This window comes from Laccaria bicolor, genomic scaffold (genome assembly GCF_000143565.1).
Source record: "Laccaria bicolor S238N-H82 LACBIscaffold_8 genomic scaffold, whole genome shotgun sequence".
NCBI lineage: Eukaryota > Fungi > Basidiomycota > Agaricomycetes > Agaricales > Hydnangiaceae > Laccaria > Laccaria bicolor.
Window position 1 is genome coordinate 631,905 of NW_001889879.1, and position 22,669 is coordinate 654,573.

Sequence of the window (22,669 nt, forward strand, 5' to 3'; positions counted from 1 at the left end):
AGTGGGTGAAGGGGACAATGAGGAGCGATTGACTATAGGGACTGGTTGGAGATAGTCGCGGGCAGTATCGAGGATGGACTGAAGGAGGGCCATGCTACAAGGACAAACACAATTATAGCCAGGGTATACTTTGCTATACCGGAACAGATCGCCTCGCCTCTTACGCATTGTAGCCACGGATGCCGTTCGGGTATAGTTGAACTCCCACAGCTTATACCCACCTCGTGTTCCTTTCTTTTTTTTCTTCTTCTCAGTCCCCACCATGAAGCACTCTAGCGCAGAGACACGCAAACCATACAGCGGCTTATCTCGATCACTCGTAATAGCAATCGACGTCGGGACCACATTCAGCGGGGTACGTTATTACTCATTTCGATCATCATCGTCCCTTGCTAACCCTCTCTCAGGTATCCTATGCCATTCTAGAACCAGGAGAGATCCCGAAAATACACGGTGTTACCCGGTACGCTCGATCTCACCACCACCACTCACACAAGGGTATACTCAACCTCAACGCACAGATTCCCAGGTCAAGAACATGTAGCAGGAAACTCAAAGATCCCCTCCATCATCTATTACGACAAGAGCGGGAAACTCATGGCCGCAGGCGCAGAAGCAGAGAGCAACTCTATCCTAGCACAAGCAGAAGACGAACAATGGATCAAAGCAGAACTGTACGCCCTCTTCCCCTCCCTCCCCAACCCACTCACATCCACACAGCTTCAAACTCCGTCTCCGCCCCCGCACAATGCAACTAAACATGAACGGCATGCGCCTCTCCCCTCTCCCAAAGCGCAAAACAGCAGTGCACGTCTTCGGCGACTTTCTCGCCTACCTCTACCGCTGCACCCGCATCTTCATAACAGACACACACGCCAACGGCGCTGCACTCTGGAACGCAGTGGAGAACGACATCCAATTTGTGCTGTCCCATCCGAACGGCTGGGAAGGCGCACAACAGACAAAGATGCGGAGGGCGGCGGTGTATGGGGCTTTGATACCTGATACGAATGAGGGCAAGGCGAGGATTAGGTTTGTTACGGAGGGAGAGGCGAGTTTGCATGCGTGTGTTTTGAATGGGCTTGCGGCGGATGTTCTTTCTGTATGCTTCTTTCTCTTCTTTTCCCTCTTTATTTATTTACCTGTTGGTGTAGAACCCATCGAAACACGGATTCTTGATCGCTGATGCCGGAGGAGGCACCCTGGACATCAGCTCATACGCTATTCGAGGCACAGCGCCACTTGTAATGGAGGAAATCGCTCCTCCCGATTGTACGCTCTTCCCTCCCCCCATCCCATCCCTCCTTCCCAGCCTAACCACGACACACATCCACAGGTATTTTTGCAGGTTCTGTATTTGTAAGCCGACGCGCTCGGGAATTCTTAGAAGGTTCCTTTTCTTCCCTTCATTCTTTTCTGAAATCCAAATTGATTTGTTCAATTGCAACAGAGAAATTAAAAAACTCGAAATACGGCACCCCAGACGCCGTAGAACACATCACGCGCAAGTTTGACGAGACGACGAAGAGGCTGTTTAGGGATCGGAAGGAGTTGCAGTTTATTCCGTTTGGGTCGCCCCTTGATAAGGATTTGAGTGTGGGTATTCGAGGTGGGCAGTTGAAGTTGACTGGGTGAGTTTCTCTCTCAAAAGAAAGAGAAAGGATGTTGAGCTGATTGTGTTGCCGAGTGTAGGAATGAAGGTATGTTCCATCCTTTTGGGATTTTTGAGGCGTGGTTAAGCGTGATTGACAGTTGCGAATCTGTTTGAGCCTTCTGTAGACGGTAAGCCTGCCCCGTTCACTCATCATATGCATATACTAAGATCCCCCTAGCCGCCGTCACAGCTATCAAAGCCCAAATCGACGCTTCCAACGGTACAATCAAGGTCTCTCTACTCCCTTTCTTACGTTCACCCACAACTGACACTGCTGAACAAATAGTCGGTTTTCTTGGTAGGAGGCTACGCTGCGTCTCCTTGGTTGTTCACGTACGTCTTCTCTCTCCATCGATCTACCCCACGGAACCTCACCGAATTCCGAAACGCTAGGCAACTCCAAGAACGCTTATCACCATTCAACGTAGCCGTCAGTAGGCCAGATACACAAACGTTCGTTCCTTTCTCTCTTCCTTTTCCCTTCCCCTCTTCCTCAAATTCCCACTAACACCCACACCCGAAAAAACAGATCCAAAGCAGTAGCAGACGGCGCGATCGGGTTCTACTGCGACCACCACGTCGCGGCGCGCATGTCCAAATTCATGTATGGCGTCGAGTTTTTGAGGGAGCTGGACACGCAGGATCCGGAACATGTTGCGAGGAAGGAGAGGCTTTGTGAGCTTCCGAGTGGGCCGAAGCTGTTGCCTGATGCGTTTGATTGTATTTTGTCGAGGGTGGGTTTTTTCTTTTCTTGGATCTTCCTCTATTTTTTCTTTCTTCCTTGGAGTATTCATCTCTTTCGCCTTTTTCCTTCTTCCTTGCTTGGATCTCTCACACTCTCTTTTTTTTCTTCCTTGGATTTCCTTTTGGCATGAATGCTAATGGTGTGAATGACAGAGTGTAAAAGTGAAAGAATCAACGGTGTTCACGCGAAAGTATTGTACGGAGCTCACGAATTTGTCTATGCTCTCCGTGTTTGAGGTGGAGATTTGGTGTTATAGAGGCGGGAATGTCGTTCCTAAATGGATTGAGAGGCAGGCTGGTGGGTTTCTTCCCTTTCGTCCTTGCGTCTTCTTTTTTATCTGATGGACTTTTTCGATAGATGATTTTTCGACACTGTGTGTCGTACGCGCGGACTTGTCCCTTTTAAGCGGAAGTGCAGAGCCCAAGAAGGGAAGGGGTGGAAAGACGTATTGGACCATTGTGTTTTCTGTTGAGATTCATTTTGGGTTGACGGAGTTCAAGGCGAGGATCAAGTGGATGGATAATGTATGTTTTTATTTTCCTTCATGTTACTTCAAAGTGCTGATTCAACTTTTTTCGTCGTTGAATAGGGAACCACGAAATAGTACGTTCTCTTTTTCTTTTCACCCTTTCGCAAATTTCTGACAAAAAGTTACTAGTGGCCCAGCAGCGATAGTATACAACGAACGCGGGCACAGGGCAGAAGAAGACGAACCAGACACCTACCCAGAGGACGACGTCTCCTCTTCGTACAACAACACACCACGCTCAGAGCGGCTGCGTTCAGAGCCTCCCTCTCGTGCACGCACACCTACAGACTCGTACAACTCCGAGCGAGAGGGCAGTATCAGACGCGGACGGGAGACACCCGTTTCTGCTATACCAGAGATAGTCCGTGTAGAACGCTCATTGTCGTCCAAGGGCCCAAGCGGCATTTCTTCACCTTCTGTGCACTCGCGCGCCCCTGCGCATTCTTTGAAGAGCAGTGATGGGGATAGAACGGGGAGTGAATCGGATAGGAAGAGGGCGGCGTTGGATAAGGGGAAAGAACGGGAGAGGGACTGGGACAGGGATTATGATAGGACACCTGTTTCCAGGGCTGTCTCGAGGAGTAACTCGATCGCTGTGCCGAAGCCTGGTGGGGGATTGGAGGGATATGCGAATGGACATGGATCGTCTAGGCCTGTGACTCCTGCGACTGCAACTGCCGCGTCAATATCAATGTCTCGAGCTTCGTCTCAGAGAGGCAGGGATCGTGCAGTAGGAGCAGCAGAGGTACTACCACCCGTCGAGCAAGCTCCTCCTGCAACTTGGGAAGCTCCACCTAGATCTGCGATTGGTGATCAACATCAAGCGCGCTCATCCCCCCTTTTCGACCGACTCAAGTCCCCCTTGGATTCAACAGCAGCAGACTCGACTGCCATCTTTGGTGCACCCCCACCCGCGGAAGAACTCCCTCCCGCTGGGTCCATGTCCTTGACGCCCTCTGGAGAAGGACATAAATCCATTTTTGGCACTCCACGATCCGCGTTTGGAGATACCTCCAAGTCGATGTTTGGTACCCCCAAGTCTGCGTTTGGAGACAACGCTTCGAGGTCGATATTCGGTGATAGTGCTGGCGCGCCTAAATCGATATTCGATGAGCCTTTGACGTCTGTGGTTGGGGAGACTAGTACGACTGTTGTTGCTCCTGCTTTGTTTGATGAGAATCCTGCGGCGTTGACGGGAGAGCAACAACCTTGGGAAGATCCTGCTTCTGCTGCACCCATTGTTGAGTCACCCACTATTACTACGAAGGGGAAGAAGAAGAAAAGCTCTGCGGCTGCGTCTAGGAACTCACCTGCTACCCTCGCCAGTAAATCCCCCTTCGCGCAGGCTTCTGAACCGCTCGTTGTCGATCCCCCAGCTCCAGCTGACATCGCTGCTGCTCTCAACTCGCCTTCTCTTGCCTCTGCTCTTCTTGGGTCTGGACCTAGGGCTGCTGGGTCCCCCATGCTGTTGAGCCCTTTGAATCCTGCTGCGCAGGAGGTGGCTGCAGAGAGTTTTGCGCAAGACAATTGGGGGGCAACGGCGTCGCCTAAGGTCTCAACGCCCGCCGTGCCTACTACACCCGTTGCGGCTGCTACTACACCTGCCGTCGAGGAAGCGCCCCTTACACCGGCTGATGAGACTGTCAAGGAGGTTGGTGGTATAGGGAAGGGCAAGAAGAAGAAGAAAGGGTCGGCGGCGACTACTCCTGCAGCTACTACACCTTCAGCTAGGTTGGCTGCGCTGGAAGCTGAGGAAATGGCTGAGGAGGAGAGGAAGAAAAAGGAGAAGGAGGAAGCAGAGGAGAAAGCTAGGAAGGAGAAAGAGGATGCGGATAAAGCTGAGGAAGCTAGGAAGAAGAAGGAAGCTGAGGAGGCTGCAGCTGAGGAGGCTAGGCAGAAGAAGGAAGCTGCAGCTGAGGAGGCCAGGAAGAAGAAGGAAGCTGCAGCTGAGGAGGCTAGGAAGAAGAAGGAAGCTGCAGCTGAGGAGGCCAGGAAGAAGAAGGAAGCTGCAGCTGAAGAAGCTCGGAAGAAGGAGGAAGCTGAGGCAGCCAGGAAGAAGGAGAAAGAGGATGCTGCTGCCGCTGCCGAGGCAGCCAAAATCGAGAAAAAGAAGGCAGATGCTGCTGCCGCTGCTGAGGCAGCAAGAATTGAGAAGGAGAAAGCAGATGCTGAGGCGGCAAGAATCGAGAAGGAGAAGGCAGATGCTGAGGCTGCTAGGATTAAGAAGGAGAAAGCGGATGCGGCTGAGGCGGAGAGGAAAAAGAAAGAGGCAGATGATGCTGCTGAAGCAGCTAGGGTTGCGAATGAGGCAGAGGAGGCAGCAAGGAAAGAGCAAGAGGCGAAAGACAAAGCAGCAGCAGAAGCGAAAGCTGCCGAATTGTTCAACTTCGACACAGGCGCAGATACTGCCCAAACTTCCGTCTTTGGTGGAAGTGGTGGCGGCGGTTTGTTCTCTACCTCTTTGTCAGCTCCAGCATGGGATGACGATAACATGGGCTGGGGGACCACGACTACGGCGAAGAAGGGCAAGAAATCCAAGGGAAACACTCCAGCAGCAACGACTCCAGCAGCTACCACCCCCTCCAAGTTGTCATCTTTTGGATGGGGAGGAGGAGCATTTGAGGGTTCATCAGTGTTCGCTGATACGCCTGCGGACAATACGGACACGGCGGGTGGCTCTGTGTTCGACAACATCGATTTCAACTCTGGATCGTTTGGGGCTGGTCTTGGTGCATCATTGGGCGCAATCGGAGGCGGCACTCAAGAGACTGGAGAGGCCAAGCCTGCCAATGGATCCGGGGAAGCGACACCCATACCACCACCTGTTGCTGCTACTATCGAGGAAGCCCCTGCTGCGGAAGAAAATGCTGATCCTGATGCTGTTGGGGATACTGAGGAGGTTACCAGCCCCACAGGCGAAGGGGATGGTGGGGTTGAAGGAGAGGGTGCTCAAGGACAGGAGGAGGACGAGTGGAGCGGCCTTCCAGTGACTAGCAAGAAGAAGAAGGGCAAGAAGGGCAAGAACAACCAGGATCCTGCCCCTGCCGAGGACAAGACTGAAGGTGAAACGACCACTGCGAAGGAACCGGAGGCCATGGTAGGGGGTGCAAAGAAGAAGAAGAAGGGAAAGAAGTAAGCCAGTGAGGGTTCAGGTAATCACGGCCTAGATTTTGCTTGATTTTTTGGATGTGCGGGCCCCATCTTTTCACTCTACTATACCTGACATCACACCATGGGATTTATGCTTTATACCTTTGTTACACAGTTACCCCTACTATCGTAACGACTGTACAACGAATTCACGACCTTTATGTCTATTGGGGTTGAGTACTCAGTTGCCAGTTTCGTCCTCCTTTCTAGTACGGTAATATTTCAGTCCAGCTGAAGGACCCTGCGAGCCTAAAGACCAAGTTCAGAGACCGACGTGCACAAGGCACGGTTTCGGTTTCGGTCATTTGGAAGCGATCCCTGTACTTGTTCTCAACCATGACCACCTTCTGGCATTGCGCCATCAAGTCAACAAGAGACTTTGCAGCTGGAAAGTACTATCAAGCTCACCATGACCACGTTCAAGTGAGTCCCAACCCGACTAAACCAACCCTTGCTCATCCACGTATTCTTCCGGCCAAGTAAGGGTGCGCTCAGGGTTTGATCTTTCCTCTCGTCCTGGCACGAAACCTGCTCGACCAAACTTTGGGGGATAAATTCCCATCTACGAGCCTACAGGCCCAATTACAACAGGGGCAATCATACAATATTCGCAAAGGCCTCCTGTATATTGTCGCCTGGACTTCACGCGCTTCCTCAAGCCAACCTACGCGTGCAGTTAACAGAAAAGAAGCCCGAACGATGGTGTATGTCGCGCCAAATCCCTCCATTCCCGGGCATCTTCTGGACATATTTAAGAAGTTCAGATCCAAATTCAACATCATGCAAAAGTTGTCGACTGTCCCGTCCTCAAAGAAGCAGGGCACCTCTTGAGCAAAGACGAACAGTTGAGGTGTATGGCACTAGGCCATCTTGACCAACTTGGTGCGTCGTCACCTCCGGATCAATAAAGCTTGGCTGGGAGGGCACGCGGAAATCTTTGGGAGGTACCCGAGGCTCGAGAACCATCGAAGAGACTTTGAGAAGGACATGACGGATGTCGTCTCTTGGAGATTTTGGGCCTCGTTGTATCCTTTACCGTGTGAAGGAGAGGCACAAGTATTACCGATGTTTCTTGATGACTTCGCAACTCCTGGAGTAATGTTTTATACGCTGGCACTGATGATTGGCCTATGGCGGACGGGAATGTGGGATATAGAAATCCCTTCATCTGTAGTTTTCATTGAGAGTAGTTATGATTCAACATGGTTACATACCATCTTTCGGAAAGAGTGTTTGAAATTTCTCCGATTGCTCCCTGCATGTGACAGACCAAGATCAATATGGAACGAGTCGAGAAAAAAGCAAAACTGACCGCTTTGGAAGGTCTTCATTTGTCATGTCACAATGCCCTAGTTCCCGGATTATTTCGTTCTCAATCCAATCTCCAATATGAAGAACAGATTCAGAAATTTGTGCCTCCGGAGTCCTGGCGACATCCCCAACATTCCAAACCTTAGACATCCACCACTCTTTACAAGCCCTCACCACCGTAGAATTAAAATCAGACCTCCCACCCTTAGGTGGGTCATCTTGAACAGGTGAATGAAACATGTGATCCCTGGTGCTCTCAACATTCCACCATCTATGGAGAATAGTTGGGTCCACCCCACCCAGCCAAGAGTCTTGAATAGAATGGTAGTAAGAAATGTAGGTTGTAAGACGGGAGAGCATTGGCATGAAGATCAGTGGGTCCTCATTTAGCATAGCAAGGAATGTTTTACCCAACATGGCCTTTTTTAGCATGAAAAGTTTAAGAATGTTGAAGTGGATAGAGTAAGGGATATGAAATGGTTCGGATAAGTTTTGGTCTGGGTAGTTAAAGTTGTATTCCTGTAAGAGAACTGCGCCACGTTGTGGAATGACTCGGTGCTGCAGGTGGGCTTGTCGAATTTGCTCTTCACAGAGTGTAGGATCGAAAGCGTAAACGGTCCAGTCAAAGTCTATGACAACTGAGTGGGCCATGGAGATTGACCGTTGGCAATGGTTGAACGTTGAGGATGAATAGAAGAGCGCCCACGTGACGTCACACGATCGCGTATGTCACATGTCACTTTCAGTTCTGGACAGGGCCAGAATGGTTCGGTGAAATGTCCTTCTGAATGGGCTTTCTTCAATGAGATGGTGGATACGTGTTACCGATGGGCATTTCATAATTGAGCAGTATTTAACTGAAACTGGACCTCATTGTATGTATGAAGGAGACGCGCATTGGGGCTGTCGTTGATTGAGAGCGCTCTGGGTGGCTACCTGAGATGAGTTTGTGGTTGAGCGACTTCTGATTCATACGTTGACAAGGCTTGATTGAATCAACATTTCATATGCTGGGACTGAGCGGACGATAATGAAATCCCTTCAGCTGTATTCTGTAGTTTTCATTGAGAATGATTATGATTCTACATGGTCGCCATGCTTTGGAAACAATGTATAGAATTTCTCCATTTGCTCCCTGCGTCAAGATCAGCATGAAACGAAACGAGAAAAACCCAAAACTGACCGATGCACACTAGCACACACATACTGGAAAATAGGCCTCGCCCACGCCGGTGCCCAACCCTCAATCCTCTCCGTCACCCTCGTCCCCTTCACCTTTTCCTGCCCTTCCCCAGGATCGACCTCAACCTCCTCAAGGAGCCTCAACTTCCATATTGTAATCCCAACACCGTCCGCGATGGTCTCATGCACCGTATAAGCACTGGTCGCACCCTCCTCGAACTCAGCCCAGCAATACGTCCCCGTGAGCCGAACATGAGACTTGATGAGACCAAATAAGAGAGGCACGGTTTCGGTCATTGTGAAGTGTTGTCTGTGTACTTCTTTTCCTCCAAATCCATGATCACGATTATCTCCAGCTGCAAGCGCAGGTGCAGCACTAGGATCCAAAGTACGAAACCGCGTTCCGTCGCCCAGCCCACCTGGGCCAGTGTACACCGTGTCCTGCTGGAGGAGTACAACGCCCGTGACGACCTTGCAAAGACGACAGATGCGCTCGTGCCCTTCTGAAGTTCCGAGGATCGATAATGTTTGGTGCAGAGGGAGGGGGAGGGTGACAGTGTGGTTTGAAAGGAAGTTGGGTTTGGGCAGGTTGGGCGATGGAGAGGACATGCTGCACGATGTGATGGTTGCTTCTTTGCATAAAGGGTTAACCGTTATATATCGGTGTGTCGGTCATTCCGGGCGTTGAACGTAATGAGCCAATTGATGGGCATGCAGAAGACTCTTCGATTGATGCTTCGGTAGAGTTTGAGTGAATGGTGGCACTGGTTGATGATTCGTGGTCTCGCCTCATTTAATACGCTGACTGGTGACCAATCCATTCAAAGCCTTCATAGAGACCATAGCTTCATAGCGACGATGGAATTCCTGAGAGATAATAGAGTTCCACGGACTGGGCGGCTGCGACTCTATGCGTCGCCATCCTTCGAGATGAGAGAGTTTTACAGGCTGGACGGCTACGACTCTATGCGTCGCCATCCTTCGAGAAAAAAGTATGGAACTGCTCCATATATATCCTGCAAGAGACGGGCAAAGATCGTCACCATGTATACATGTCAAGAAACACAAAACCCACCGATGTGTCTTACGTGCCCTCTTTCCTTTCCGTCATACTAGCCAACCCCATCCGATAAGGTCTCGTACAATGCCTAGGCATTGCTTGCGCCCTACTCAACCCAAGAAAATGTTCCAACTAGGTGAACGTCCGATTTCATGAGGCCGACTAGCACAGGCACAGTTTCGGGTCATTTCAAAGTGTTGTCTATGCCAAATTTTCCCTTCATGCGCGCCTTCACCTTCGGCTGCAAGCAAGCGGTACCAGGATCCATGGTACAAAAACGCGTCCCATCGTCTAATCCCCTCGGGCCACCGAACACCGTGTCCCGCTGGAGGAGTTCAAAGCCCGTGCATAGCTTGGAGAGGCGGCAGACGCGCTCGTGGCCTGAAGAGATTGCTAGGATCGTGAATGCTTCGTGAAGGGGAACGTTCAGAGTGACGGTGTGGTTTGAGAAGGAGGCGGACATGTATGGGGACGAAGATAGATTACGTCAGAATATGGTACGGGTCTTTTTTGGGTCTTTTCTCTCCGTTGTTAAGGAGGAAGGGTCCAAGGACAGTCTTGCAAACTGATTGACGCCAGCGTTTTGCAAACCCATGGTATGATGATTCTGCTTGTCCTTTTCGAGACCTGTTCTTACCTGAGGTAGACTTACCTTCCAGGGATACATCATTGACGTAGAAAAAATCCAGAAATTTCTGAAAACCTCGGATCCAGACGACGGGAGGATCGACGACGTTTTTTGCCGAATCCTCGACGCTTTCGACTTGGAAGAGATCCTATCTACTGTGTGACCGCGATGGAAAGAGCTTTACATTTGTTTTGCTAAGTCCCGATGCTTATGCCGGTAACATAAAGACATTAGAAGCCAAGGGGTTGTAACCGGCCATGCATCGTGCCATATGACGGCCTTCTTTGACAGAATCAAGTCGCGTGCCTCTCTGCCTGATTCAACCAGTGTACCAGCAGCGGAAGTGTGATGTTGGCAATTGGACAGGAAAGATGTGGGTAGAAGCGACAGCAAGAATTCTATCTAGGTGGCATCCTACTGTACACAGCCGGGTCGCATTTTCACAGACGAGTTTATCGCAAAAGTTTTGAAGTTTGTCTAGTTCTGCGCATTCGCCATTTTCCATCTCGCCCCTCCAAAATTGCGAGGCCTTGGAGGAGATTATGGGTGTGGTGGCAGGTATTCTATTATCCTCCAGAATATCTCAAAGTTCTGCTGCTTCAGCCATCTTCACTTGGGAAGAACTCGAACATTGCTGCAGTCAATTCCCTAACCAGTTCATTGTCCTTGTCAACCGGCTAGTGGTTCTTGCAATCATTAATGTATTGACGAAAGATGGGGTGACAAAAAATCACGGGAATTGTTGCATCGGCATGCCGGGGTAGACTCCATACGACTTTCTGAGTATCATCTTCCTGAATCTTCGAAAAATTTGCAGGATCTCCAAAGCTGAAGGATCCATCGCAGGAAGTTTGGCATTGAACTGCTGACGCTCCTTGAGAAGGCTAGGCAAGGAGGGAAGGCGGGCCCCATTTTCTGCGAGCAACATCTCCGCTTCAGTCACCGTTGAAAAGGAGGCACGGGTACCATACTCACCTACTTAGCAGGAATGGAACACTTCCCAAGGACCAAATAGGGTGCCGCGACCTCATCAAGCCTAGGAGCGTGTTTTTGAGTTTGACAACTTTGCCCTTAAGAAAGGCAACAGTCTAGTCATTATCAAGTTCGACCTCGACAATGTGTTGATATGGCTTGTCGCCAGGCTAGACCAGATACACTAGCCTTAATTTAGCGCCAGGCATTACCTGTAGACGATTGACCGTGGCACAAAGTCGAGGTCTGTGTGACAGAGGAAAGGATGCCCGCCAACATTCATTGGTCTTGATTATGAATGGTAAATTTGCTGATGCGGTTGAAAGAAATTGGTTGACTGGGGCTCGATAACGGTAGGCAGATTCGCCGGAAAGTTCTGGTTTTCTCGTGAATGCTTGTTACGTATGGTGTGCACGAAGATCGTTCACCCAAGTGCGGGTACTGATACTCCAGATACCTGCCACTAACTTGTGGAAAGTGCAATCCGCAACTTGTAACAAGGTAAGTGGACGTGACAACGATTGGACAACGAAATGAATACCGTAGGACAGACTCTATAATCGCCCAAGGACGACCGTTACCTTCATCTTCTCAAAAGTTTCAAGGCTGCGCTGGTGTCGAGGCGAACGGCTGCTCAGATCGACTTTGACCAGTGAACGAAAGTCACGGTGAGAGTGTAGTATTCGTTGGGTTTTCCAAAAAATCACAGACCTGAGACATCTATAGGCATTGGATAGCGCAAATACTTTCATAACAATTTTTTCGCCATATGATTAATTTTTTTGTGCGTTGACTGGTTTCGGGTCGATTTCATGTTTTGATGTCATGGTTGAGAGAAACAACGTTGACAGAGTAAACACACACAACCACAAGTTTCTCAACCACCACCAGCACCGCACCAGCAACTTACGTTGGGACGTACGTCCTCGGTCTCCTTATTCATTGCTAAAACCAGGTTACTGAAAGAAAAACAGCCGGAATGACTGACCTTGACCTTGACCTTGACCTCAGCCCTTTCAGGACGCGATCACGTTCGGATTTCGCAAAAAATGGCTCACAACCACAAATTTTCATTTACGCGTCTACCGACGCGTTTGCGCCAATAATACAGACTTTCTTACGCGTTGTGAAACCACACGTGTTTGAGGGCGAGATCGGACGCGAAAATGGTCGACATCTAGTCCAGATCCCAACCGCAGGGACGATTCCAAGGCGTTAGCCATAAATTTATCCAACCCAGTCCAAGACACAGATGGTCAGCCCCTAGCTCTGGCAGAGTATAAAGACCCTTTCAGGACTTCCCCCGCTCTCTTTAGCAACCTTACACTCGGCACTCGCATCAAGCATACCGCCATTGAAAGTATACTCTGCTACCCAACCAAGCTCTACTCTTCAACTTCACACCTGATATAATATGTTCTCTGTTGAATCTTGCCGTATCTCTTTTCCAAATTTGTCGGACACGCCCAACGCTGAAGAGGAGGCGGAGATTGCCCGTGCAGTCGCAGCGATTGTAAGGTCACCCATCCTCATAGGTTCACCATGCTGACCCTATTCTATCAATTCTCGTTATAGGAGATGATGTCCATGTTGTCCGAAGCACCGAAACGTCTGTCTGTGCAACAAGAAATCCCAGCTGGAGCGGATGAGGCGGAAGGTGTTGTATTGACGGAGGTGAGTTTGCATTCGTTCATTCATACACGACCACATACCTATCCCCTATCTCAGGACGAGGTATGACTTTGAGGCATTGAAAGTATGTTCACCTTCTTACACCTTGATACAGGAACGCGACCAGCTTCTGCTGGCCTTCTCGGACTCTGGCCTGGTTCAAGATATTTGCCTGTCCCCTGTAATCGACCTCCCTGGCGACGTCTCGCCGATCGAAGTCAGCCCCGTCGAAGCATCTCCTGCTCGCCAAGAAATTTTGCCTCAAGTTGTCGACGACATCTTCAATAATGGACCCTCAAGCCATGAGGAGTCTGAGGAGAGTGATATCAGTGCGGTTAGTCGATCCCTATCTTAGGACCGCATCATTATCTAATTGACATCGTTTTAGGGATCGGCTTTCGAGGAAGTTCAGCTCGTATATATGAACAGGGGAGTTCAACCCCAAGTCGCAGCAGCTCGCCTCCTGGGCCACTATGGTGTTTCCTCTGTGCACCAAGCTCGCGCAAGAATCTTACAGGTCACCAACCCCGACGCCTGCTCCTCCTCCTCCAGTTCCAGTTCTCATGTTCCCATCCGTCGTGTCCCCCAGGGCCCTCTTCGTCGCCGTACTCGTCAGCCACTTCGGGTGGTGAATGCTGGCCCTATTCTGTCCACCAGCAGCGGCTTCGCTCCTCTTCCCAGACATTTCACTCCTCCCCCACAACAGGAATACGTAGCTCCCATCCGCGCCCCCATCGCTGGGACCCCTATTCGCGGAGTTGTAGTGAAACGCAAGCCCGTACCCAAGATCTCTATAACAACGAACGACCCCTCCTTCGTTCTCTCGTCCTCTTCTGAGTCTTTTGTTATCCATCGTGCGAGGAGGGTTCAGAATGTGGCCGATCCTCTCGCCGGCCTCGCAAACCAACGAAACGACACCATCCGCAACCTACAGCTCCGCCGAATTTTGGGCAGGGGCGCCCAGGGACAAGTGTACCTTGCTCACGGGCCCGATCCATCCAAACTCCTCGCGGTCAAAGTCAACCCCAAACATGCGACGGAGTGCGTAAGAATGCTCCTGCAAGAACAGCGTCTTCTCCATCGTCTGAGGGAGTGTCCCTTCGTTCTGGACTTACAAGCTAGCTTCCATGATACAGAGAACTTCTATATTGTTACAGTTCGTGTCCCTGTTACAACATACATGCATTCGACTCATCTCATTATCATTCTTTTCAGGGGTTCCACTCAGGAGGCGATTTGCGGCAGTTGTTGAAGAAGAGGAAGGTATTGGACCTTGCCGCGGCAAAGTTCTATCTGGCTGAAGCGGTACGTGCTCGGCTCTCATTGATCTTCAGGCTCTGATACAACGCACAAAGGTCTGCGCCATCAACTATATTCATCGCAACGGCGTTGTCCACCGCGATATCAAGCCAGCCAACATCTTGATAAAAGGCGACGGCCACTTATGTTTAGCCGACTTCGGCTTATGCAAGGACTGGATGTCCCAAGATTTATACGGCGAGGACGTAGAATGCCTGGATCATGTGCACGGCCGTGATCACACAACCGACGAAGAGACCCAGATGACGGATGCCTTCGTTGGCACCATTCCATATATGTCACCAGAGGCCATTTCACGGGAACCGTACTCTTACGAGACCGATTGGTGGTCTCTTGGAATAACCTTCTACGAGATGGTTACTGGCGACGTGAGTTCTTCGCTTATGATGCATATTGTATCGTTGATCAGGTGTCTACAGATCCCATGGTGTGCCAACACCTTCGAAGACACAGTTCTTCTAATAAGAGAGGCACCACTCCCATACGAAACGGAAGCGGACGTGGACGTGGACGCGACGACCAAGGATTTCTTGGAGAAGGTGTGTTCATTTGAGGTGACTCTCTCTTCACCAACTGACCTCTGTGCTTGTCAGCTTCTGCGGAAAGAGCCGAGCAAGCGGCTCAAATTTCCTGGGATAGTTTCCCACCGCCTCTTCGACGACATGTAAGCATACATTCATTTGTGTTCTTTTTTCCCACTCTGACCTGAACTGATAGCGACTTCGACGATGTCGAGGACTACCAGCTCACTCGTGAGTCTTCGTTGATACACATCCAAAGCACATCTAACATATCGTTTCACAGCCCCGTGGGTTCCTTCGACGAACGTATCGCAGTTGGCTTCAAGCCTTCTTCAGTATCTCGAAAAGGTTTTCGTTGGGGAACCATACGCCGAGGGAAGTGACCCATTCCCTGCATACGAGTACGCGGGCGACGTCTTACGGGAGCTCGACCTGTCAAAGCCTCAATCCCCAACTGAGGAGTGTGCTATGGACAATGCAGCGGAGCCAGTGGTTTCTCCGCCTGTACCATCAGTATCAACCCCTCCGATATCCTCGACGGCTGTTCATGATACGTCCAAGCAACTGGACTCTGTTCTTGGCCCATCGCAAGTACCTCTGCCACTATCTTCTGCCCTCCATTCCGATGCATCCAATCAATCGGATTGTATGCCAGAACTATCGGACTCGGCTCTTTCTGTGAGTCCGACTAAGGAAGAGAAGTCTACTGGGCCAGTCGTCCCCAAGGCGCAAGAATATTCCGTTCACGATAGCCTTCAATTCTCCGACGCTCTCTTCGCTACTCCGAAGGAAAAGGGCATACTGCTTTCACTCTCAAAGCTTCAACTCAAAGAAGCTCCGCAACCGAAGAAACCCACCTTGGTGCAAGGACCTCTTCCATTACGAGCCACCGTCCACACCCCAGCCTTGGCCCAACGGGATACTTCCATCTACCAGGACTTGTCTTCTTATCTACGGGTTTCTCACTCTCCTCAGGCGGCGTCTATCATCTCAGCCATCTCCGAGGAATCGGATCCTCTTTTCTCTGTTAATCTTTTCGACGAGTCGACGTCTGATGTAACTTCCTTCGCTACTGTTCCCTGCCTCGACTACCACTATCCAAGGCCCGATGCTAGCAAGGACGTTTCGGAGAAACCCAAGAGGCAAATCTTCCGATGGATCAAGAAAGCGGGCGGGGCTATCGATAAGTTCATGAACAGGGTCGCTCACCGTTTCAAAGTCTAATATGCCATGCTACTGTCTGCCTTCAGCTTGACTCTCATCTCTTCCAGTCTCAATCGGCTTTTCTCGGTACAACTCGAGCGCCATGCCCTCAAGCCTACAGGGGATCTACTCTTTTCTTGTCTAGTCGCTACTTTTTTCGGTTTGGGATTTATTCTTTGGCCTCTGGGTACGCATCGCCTCGAGCTCAAGCTTACTTGGCGCCACACTCATTACTCAGTCTCGTTATCTGAACATCTGAATTATGCTTATTTGGTTTTTTTCTCTGGATTTCGGTTTGGGATTCATTCTTTGGCCTCTGGATACGCATCGCCACAAGCCTCCAGCTTACTTGGCGCCACAGTCATTACTCGGTTTCATTATCTGAACATCTGAATTATGCTTGCTTGGTTTCATCATCTGCTCTTATTCAAACTCTTTGCTGCCTTCTGCTTCTCTCGACGTGCAATCTGTCCTTGGAACTCCCAACTGGTCGACGCATACCACCTTATGCTCACGCTCACAAGCACCAAAACTACTGTCTTTACTCGGAACTCGACTGGCCCCGTACCACCTTATGCTCACGCTCGCAAAGAACCAAAACCACTCTTTACTTGGAACCCCACTGGCCGCATACCGCCTTATGCTCAAGCTCGCAAAGCACCCCACTGAACCTTATACTCAAGTTCACAAAGCACTTTACTGGTCACACGCCTTATGCTCAAGCTCACAAAATACCCCGCATGTCGCCCTACGCTCAAGCTCGCAAAGCACTTCACTGAACCTTGTGCCTTATGCTCAACTTCAAACTCACAAAGCACCCCACTGGTCGCATACCGCCTTATGTTCACGCTCGCAAAGCACCCCCACAGGTCGCATACCACCTTATGCTCAAGCTCGCAAAGCACCCCCACTGGTCGCATACCTCTCTATGTTCAAGCTCGCAAAGCACCCCTACAGGTCACATACCACCTTATGCCCAAGCTCACAAAGCACCCCTACAGGTCACATACCACCTTATGCCCAAGCTCACAAAGCACCCCACTGGTCGCATACCGCCTTATGCTCAAGCTCTCAAAGCACCCCCACTGGCCGCATACCACCTTATGCTCACGCTCACAAAGCACCCCCACTGGCCGCATACCTCCTTATGCTCACGTTCGCAAAGCACCCCCACAAGTAAGCACCCCGCCGAACCTTATGCCTTATGCTCAACTTCAAACTCACAAAGCACCCCACTGGTCGCATACCGCCTTATGCTCACGCTCGCAAAGCACCCACTGGCCGCATACCACCTTATGCTCACGCTCACAAAGCGCCCTCACTGGCCGCATACCGCCTTATGCTCAAGCTCTCAAAGCACCCCCACTGGTCGCATACCGCCTTATGCTCACTCTCAGAAGCACCAAACCACTGTCTTTATTCGGAACCTCACTGGTCGCATACCTCCTTATGCTCAAGCTCGCAAAGCCACCCAACTGGTCGCATACCGCCTTATGCTCACGCTCACAAGCACCAAACCACTGTCTTGCCTCAGAACCTCACCGGCCGCATACCACCTTATGCTCAAGCCCACAACGCACCCCACCACTGTTTTGACCCAGATACCCATTATGCTTTTTATATATGTGACTCATACATAACTCTAAAGCCCTCTAGCGCGACTCTGTAGGCTAGGGACGGAAAAACTTTCCTTATTGTATTTCGTATTTCTCTTTTTTATTCGAATCCAAGCTTGAACTCGGGATGGATACTTGCTTCGGGGGAAACCATTTTAAGAGACTGTTCGAGCGAGATGTGGTACGTTTCTCATCAAACAAAGTGTATGCTTGCTACGACGACACAAGGCCAATCTACATGTCTAATCGTCGGGTGGTCCTGCTGTCGTCACATCGTCTAAACAAGTAGGCAAACGATAGTCAGCAGATGTCAAGAAAGTCATGAATGTGAGCCTCACCAATCTTGAACAGGACGTGAACGACTGGATAGGACATCATCTCAGTAAGCTAAGCAAGGAAGAGAGAGAGCACAAGAAACACAAACCTGAGGCACTATTGCTGGTTTGGGGGATCGTACATGAGTTGTTCGTCTATACCTCAACAGCATAATGACTTTAGGATCCACCGTATAAAAAGCATGGGAACCAAAGAAACGTTCTCCAATCAGTGCCCAACTGCGACGAAGAGATGCCGCTGTTCTCCGCGGCCAGAGGTACGGTGTCGAGTGCGAGAAGAATGCCCGCATGGCGCATTACTCGGCAGAGGAGATCTATGATGGGTGTGTTGCAAACGACAATAGGATGCGAGCGAGGTTTGACAAGACGAGGTGGTTGTGCAAGATCATGTTATGCACCACACAGATGGCATCGAGGAGCGCATGTTTACAACCATGATCTAATGAAGTGGAGTTCCTTAGCCCCGATCTAGGAGAAGATGAGGAGGAGACTACCATCTGGTCGCTCCCCCCCACAAAGAGGTGGCAATATGTGTGTTGGCGCACTTTCAAATAACGAAAATCTGATGAGATTGTCTATGCATTCAGGATGTGATTCTGTCAAGATCCTCGGGGACTGCCCATCCGCACGCTTAAAAACGTTTGCGATATGGGTGGGGTTGATGCCTAGGCCTAGAAGAACTCCACTTTGTTCCAGGGGGAGCTGGGTTCAACTTCCGGTCCGAACTTTATTATATTGCTCGATGTAAGTACAGGTATAAAAGCATGGAGTGAATCAACTCGCGTTCTCGTGTTCGTGTTCAGAGGATCCCTGAACTTTTGATTATCCCCTTCCAGCTCTTTATGATATAGTTTGAGAACAGGGATACCTCGCCGAGCGTTGACTCGAGGGAAGATGATGATTCGAAGAGGGAGTCGAGGAATGCGTAGGCAGTTTTCGGAGAAGTTAGTTGGTGAAGCTCTGGAAGGTTGCTTAGCGGGTGTTTCTTCTGAAAGACGCGAAGCTTACCAGCTGCCATGTATATTGCTGCTAGAGATGCTCTACGGGTATACCAAGCCATCTGGGAAATTCATCAGCCCCAAGGAGTGCAAAAACGAAGTAGAATAACCCACCTGTAAAGAAGTGTCTCCAGAGATATAGCACACCTGGTTGGCTATCCCTGTTGCGTGTTTCAACCCAGGTATCGGATCCAATGGTGGTGAACCAGAAACCGGAGATGCCATAAGGGCAAATGCCTTGATTTATGCCCCTCAGCACCAGTGGAAGACTCAAGAGCGATAGAAAAACAGACCTCAGGGAGATATCCCAGAACCGGCTCATTATACGCCAGCCTTGCCCGGAGCAGCTCCCTCACCGTCGTACCACTTCTTGCGCTTGCCTTGACGTCAACAAACTGCAGCTGATGTATCCCTTCTGTTAGCCATGCGTCGATGACTGTCTTCCGTGCTTGGTCCCCACTACCAAAGAGCGCTGACACCGCCGCGTCAGGAAGAGCGTCCGTATGGGTTTCTGGTGCTGGAAGCTGAAGAACCGAGCGCGCCAGAGCCTCACGGGTGAAGCCATGGGTCCGTACGAGGGGCAAGGCGAGCTTGAGCAAGCGTGTCTGCTGCATTCAAGCAAAAGCCAAGCAAAAGCACTGGGCAAGGATAACGCCGGTAAAAGCCGACAAAATAACCCTGAACCCGATCTTATGCAGATTGAACAAAATTGATAACATTCCTCTTTCTCATCCACATCGTACACTTCATATGTCGGACTGGGGTGACGTCCCTCATTTCTAGTTTACAACATGAATCGCTCAAACTGATCCGTTGTTTTAGAAGGATCAGACAGCGACACCGCGCCAGTGGTCAAGGGCAAACCTGCAGCACCTGCAAAGCCTTCTGCTGCGAAGCCTATAAAATCGAAATGGGAAGGAGAAGATAAAGAGGAGGAAGGGCCTGTGGTACGCTCTCCGTCTCAAAGCGTGTCCTTACTCCACTTACTTACAACCTCTCAAGAGCGACTGGGAAGAATCGTCCGAGGAAGAGTCGGAGGAAGAAGCCAAACCCGCGCCAGTCGCCCCACCGAAGAAAAAGGGCACCCTCAAGCAGAAATTGGCAGAAAAAGAAGCGGAGAAAGCTCTGCGGCAAGCTAATGGCGAAAATTCCGACGAATACGACTCGGATGCAGTTCTTGACCCTCGGGAAAAGGCAAGGAGGGATAAAGAGAAGGAGCTCAACGCCGACCTGAATAATGCTGCGGAACTGTTTGGTGCAGCTGCTCTTGGGGGTTTGTGCCATTCATAAAACCCAAAATCTAATCTAATCTGATTCCATTAATTAATCTAGGAACATCCTCTGCAGAACTTGACGCTCTAATATCTGCGCAACCACGGACAAAAGAGGACTTCCAGAAGCTCTCGGCGAGCATCATCGAGTTCATCGTTAAGCGGCACGAAGCTAAGCCGTTGTACCCATCGTTTGTGGAGCACTTTGCGAGGGCGGTCGCACTGCCGCTGAAAGATGTGGAGGTCCGCAAGGTCGCGTCGGGGTTGATGACGCTGGCGAATGAGAAACAGAAGGAGCAGAGGGATAAGGCGAGTGGGAAGAAGAAGCCAAAGGCGGCGTCGAAGCCAGGGTTAGGTGGGGCGAAAGTGTCGTCACGGTACGTTTTTATACTCGATTCCTTCAAGTTTCATGTTTTTGCTATTCAACGCCCCCTTGGTTCTCTCGCTGATTCATGATATTCCAGGCTTGATACAGGCGCTTACGAGGAAGCTTTGGATGACTTTGGAAACGACGATTTCATGTAAAGATCTAGTTCTCGTTTTCCTTTCTTTGATCTACATTAATGCCCCTGGCGGCTTGTAATACCTTGATCTTCCTGGAATACTTACATATCGCCTGAACCAGAAGACATTTTGTCGTGACTAAATTGATGTGTGGTCGTGTTATTTGGAAAGGCTGTCGCTTGGACCTTTATCGGCGTCTCCAAGGCGTCCCTTTCATCAATGCTTCAACTCAGAAAGCTCTCTGCATGGATAACTGTTGACGGCAAGGAACTTCACGAGTATGGAGCTGAGATCTCGGACGATGGAAAGGAGGCAACTTGTTGGATACCCTCCAAAGTCGGACAAGTACGTTCAATCTTCTACGAGTGTTCTGGCATTTAGGTTGTTCTGAAAAGCACTTCGCCGTCAATTGGAAAAACACGAGCCGAGCGAGCAGACTTCCAACCTCCCTCGGTGCCCGGCTGTTCTTAGACGGCACCGAGTTCTCTGGAGGACACATGTCCGAGTACCCAACAACCGTCACGAGAATCGGTGTACCCAGCTCCAACACTACCGTTAAACCCTTCATATTCTCAAAGGTTGAACTGACCGGTACGTGGATCACTTGGAATTGCAAAAGGAATTTGCTTGAACGTGATTTCGCAGACGACGACAACTTCCTTGCAATGCCCTCTGGAACTGGAGAGATCAAAATCCTCATTTCCGAAGTAACTATCAAGAAAAACCGCAGGGCGGTTTCATACAAAGCTGCAGTACCAGAATTGGCTCAGAAAGTGCATGAGCGGTCTAAAAAGGGGATTGTCCATGGTGTTAGGTCAGTTTTCCGTCGTGTAACGCATTGCTGAGTGCTGACATGTAAAGGGCTTAGCCTCGCAAACAATATACGACGCCCTAAAGGCACTGAGAGCTATGGCGGATCAGTTACGAAAACACGTCTTCGAGACTTGGTCACCTTCGTTTTCAAGTATAGACCATTGGGTGGGTGCCGTTTTACTGTGCTCAATCCAAAACATATCTCAATGATGTTTGCCCCATCAGACATACTGCAGGCGAACGATATTGCGCCTTTGCCTTCAAAGAGAAAGTCCCTCATGATGTCCAAAATTGAGGATCAAGAGGAAGAACAAGAGACATTAGCAGAAACAAAACAAGCTTTACAGGTATGCCAGCGCTCTTCACGTTCTCAATTTGGTACTAGCTCAATACGTTGTGTGATAAGGCTGCACTGCGACGTATAGAAATGTTGGAATCTTCACAGAAACGCAAGAACAATCCTGAGCCTGCCCTGCGAAGGGTTAAGAAAGCTCGACAGGACTTAGAGATCATCGACCTTACATGACAAGTTGACGAAACATTGCTGCCTGCTGTACCTGAGAGCTGATAGCTCTCCGCTGCCTGGAACGCTCATGTGGGTGTTCTCCTAATTTCGCCTTTCAATCCTCGGTAATGTAAAGTAAGGTAGATGTACAAGTAATTCTGTTATAGTACCTTCACACATCTATACCTATTCTCTTACCTCTCAATCTTCCTTTCAAGATTCTTTACTAACTTTGTATATAAATATTCAACGGTCTCTATTTTGTACATATCAGTGTCTCCGGACAAACACGTATATACCCAATCCGACGAGTTTGTCATATCTGCGCGACGCGACTACTATTTGATCTAATCGTGGGAGGGTTCAAAGGTTTGAAATCTTAAGTAAAGGCATAAATAGGTGTATGCAGAGTCCCCCAGGCGCTGTGCGCCTGGAGAAACTCGCAAGAAAAATGTCCATTGATGGTAGCGTTGTCCTAATCAATACATAACAAAAGAGGGTGCAGGAGGGTGGGTAAACGCGCAAACGAGAGCTAACTGATAGCAAGCTCGAGTGGAGGTAAGACGAGGGAGTTGTCTTACAACTTGAGGTGGCTCCCCCCGTGGGTGAGTCTCAAGTATACGGCTCGCCCGCACTGGAAATCGCTAGTCTCCGAGACTAGGAGTATCTCGGGGAGAGGAG

General features: G+C 50.0%; 9 protein-coding genes across 9 annotated transcripts; 5 read left to right on the plus strand and 4 right to left on the minus strand.

Moving 5' to 3' along the window:
- Positions 1–262: 262 nt before the first annotated feature.
- Positions 263–6,909, plus strand: LACBIDRAFT_325660 (uncharacterized protein; the record flags this gene model as incomplete). Its single annotated transcript, XM_001879176.1, has 20 exons — positions 263–355; positions 408–463; positions 522–674; positions 721–1,102; positions 1,155–1,272; positions 1,337–1,359; positions 1,453–1,631; positions 1,693–1,700; positions 1,780–1,782; positions 1,833–1,885; positions 1,941–1,987; positions 2,184–2,388; positions 2,552–2,696; positions 2,757–2,772; positions 2,806–2,923; positions 2,989–3,002; positions 3,058–6,060; positions 6,194–6,216; positions 6,305–6,501; positions 6,574–6,909. 20 exons carry the CDS (start codon positions 263–265, stop codon positions 6,907–6,909), a joined length of 5,172 nt encoding a protein of 1,723 aa, XP_001879211.1.
- Positions 6,910–7,242: 333 nt separating this feature from the next.
- Positions 7,243–8,040, minus strand: LACBIDRAFT_325661 (uncharacterized protein; the record flags this gene model as incomplete). The annotated part of the gene is made up of 2 exons (XM_001879423.1): positions 7,243–7,246; positions 7,391–8,040. 2 exons carry the CDS (start codon positions 8,038–8,040, stop codon positions 7,243–7,245), a joined length of 654 nt encoding a protein of 217 aa, XP_001879458.1.
- A 431-nt stretch (positions 8,041–8,471) lies between these two features.
- Positions 8,472–9,202, minus strand: LACBIDRAFT_293717 (uncharacterized protein; the record flags this gene model as incomplete). Its single annotated transcript, XM_001879424.1, has 2 exons — positions 8,597–9,202; positions 8,472–8,487 (listed from the first exon to the last, which is right to left on the minus strand). Exons 1-2 carry the CDS (start codon positions 9,178–9,180, stop codon positions 8,472–8,474), a joined length of 600 nt encoding a protein of 199 aa, XP_001879459.1. The 5' UTR covers positions 9,181–9,202.
- Positions 9,203–13,842: 4,640 nt separating this feature from the next.
- Positions 13,843–14,890, plus strand: LACBIDRAFT_233927 (uncharacterized protein; the record flags this gene model as incomplete). Its single annotated transcript, XM_001879177.1, has 4 exons — positions 13,843–14,058; positions 14,118–14,207; positions 14,258–14,407; positions 14,465–14,890. Coding segments are annotated over 4 exons (882 nt in total), but the record flags the coding sequence as incomplete, so codon positions are not given.
- Positions 14,891–16,737: 1,847 nt separating this feature from the next.
- On the plus strand, positions 16,738–17,586 carry LACBIDRAFT_325664 (uncharacterized protein; the record flags this gene model as incomplete). The annotated part of the gene is made up of 1 exon (XM_001879178.1): positions 16,738–17,586. One exon carries the CDS (start codon positions 16,738–16,740, stop codon positions 17,584–17,586), a length of 849 nt encoding a protein of 282 aa, XP_001879213.1.
- Positions 17,587–17,830: 244 nt separating this feature from the next.
- Positions 17,831–18,187, minus strand: LACBIDRAFT_318030 (uncharacterized protein; the record flags this gene model as incomplete). The annotated part of the gene is made up of 3 exons (XM_001879425.1): positions 17,831–17,839; positions 17,901–17,924; positions 17,987–18,187. The coding sequence occupies 3 exons, from the start codon at positions 18,185–18,187 to the stop codon at positions 17,831–17,833; spliced, it is 234 nt and encodes a 77-aa protein (XP_001879460.1).
- A 509-nt stretch (positions 18,188–18,696) lies between these two features.
- On the minus strand, positions 18,697–19,509 carry LACBIDRAFT_318031 (uncharacterized protein; the record flags this gene model as incomplete). Its single annotated transcript, XM_001879426.1, has 4 exons — positions 18,697–18,857; positions 18,906–18,957; positions 19,010–19,132; positions 19,189–19,509. The coding sequence occupies 4 exons, from the start codon at positions 19,507–19,509 to the stop codon at positions 18,697–18,699; spliced, it is 657 nt and encodes a 218-aa protein (XP_001879461.1).
- Positions 19,510–19,612: 103 nt separating this feature from the next.
- LACBIDRAFT_318032 (uncharacterized protein) lies at positions 19,613–20,812 on the plus strand. The gene is made up of 5 exons (XM_001879179.1): positions 19,613–19,658; positions 19,718–19,842; positions 19,898–20,168; positions 20,228–20,543; positions 20,631–20,812. Exons 1-5 carry the CDS (start codon positions 19,646–19,648, stop codon positions 20,689–20,691), a joined length of 786 nt encoding a protein of 261 aa, XP_001879214.1. The 5' UTR covers positions 19,613–19,645; the 3' UTR covers positions 20,692–20,812.
- A 77-nt stretch (positions 20,813–20,889) lies between these two features.
- Positions 20,890–22,009, plus strand: LACBIDRAFT_318033 (uncharacterized protein; the record flags this gene model as incomplete). The annotated part of the gene is made up of 6 exons (XM_001879180.1): positions 20,890–21,015; positions 21,066–21,261; positions 21,316–21,484; positions 21,539–21,648; positions 21,709–21,830; positions 21,890–22,009. 6 exons carry the CDS (start codon positions 20,890–20,892, stop codon positions 22,007–22,009), a joined length of 843 nt encoding a protein of 280 aa, XP_001879215.1.
- Between the last annotated feature and the right edge of the window lie 660 nt (positions 22,010–22,669).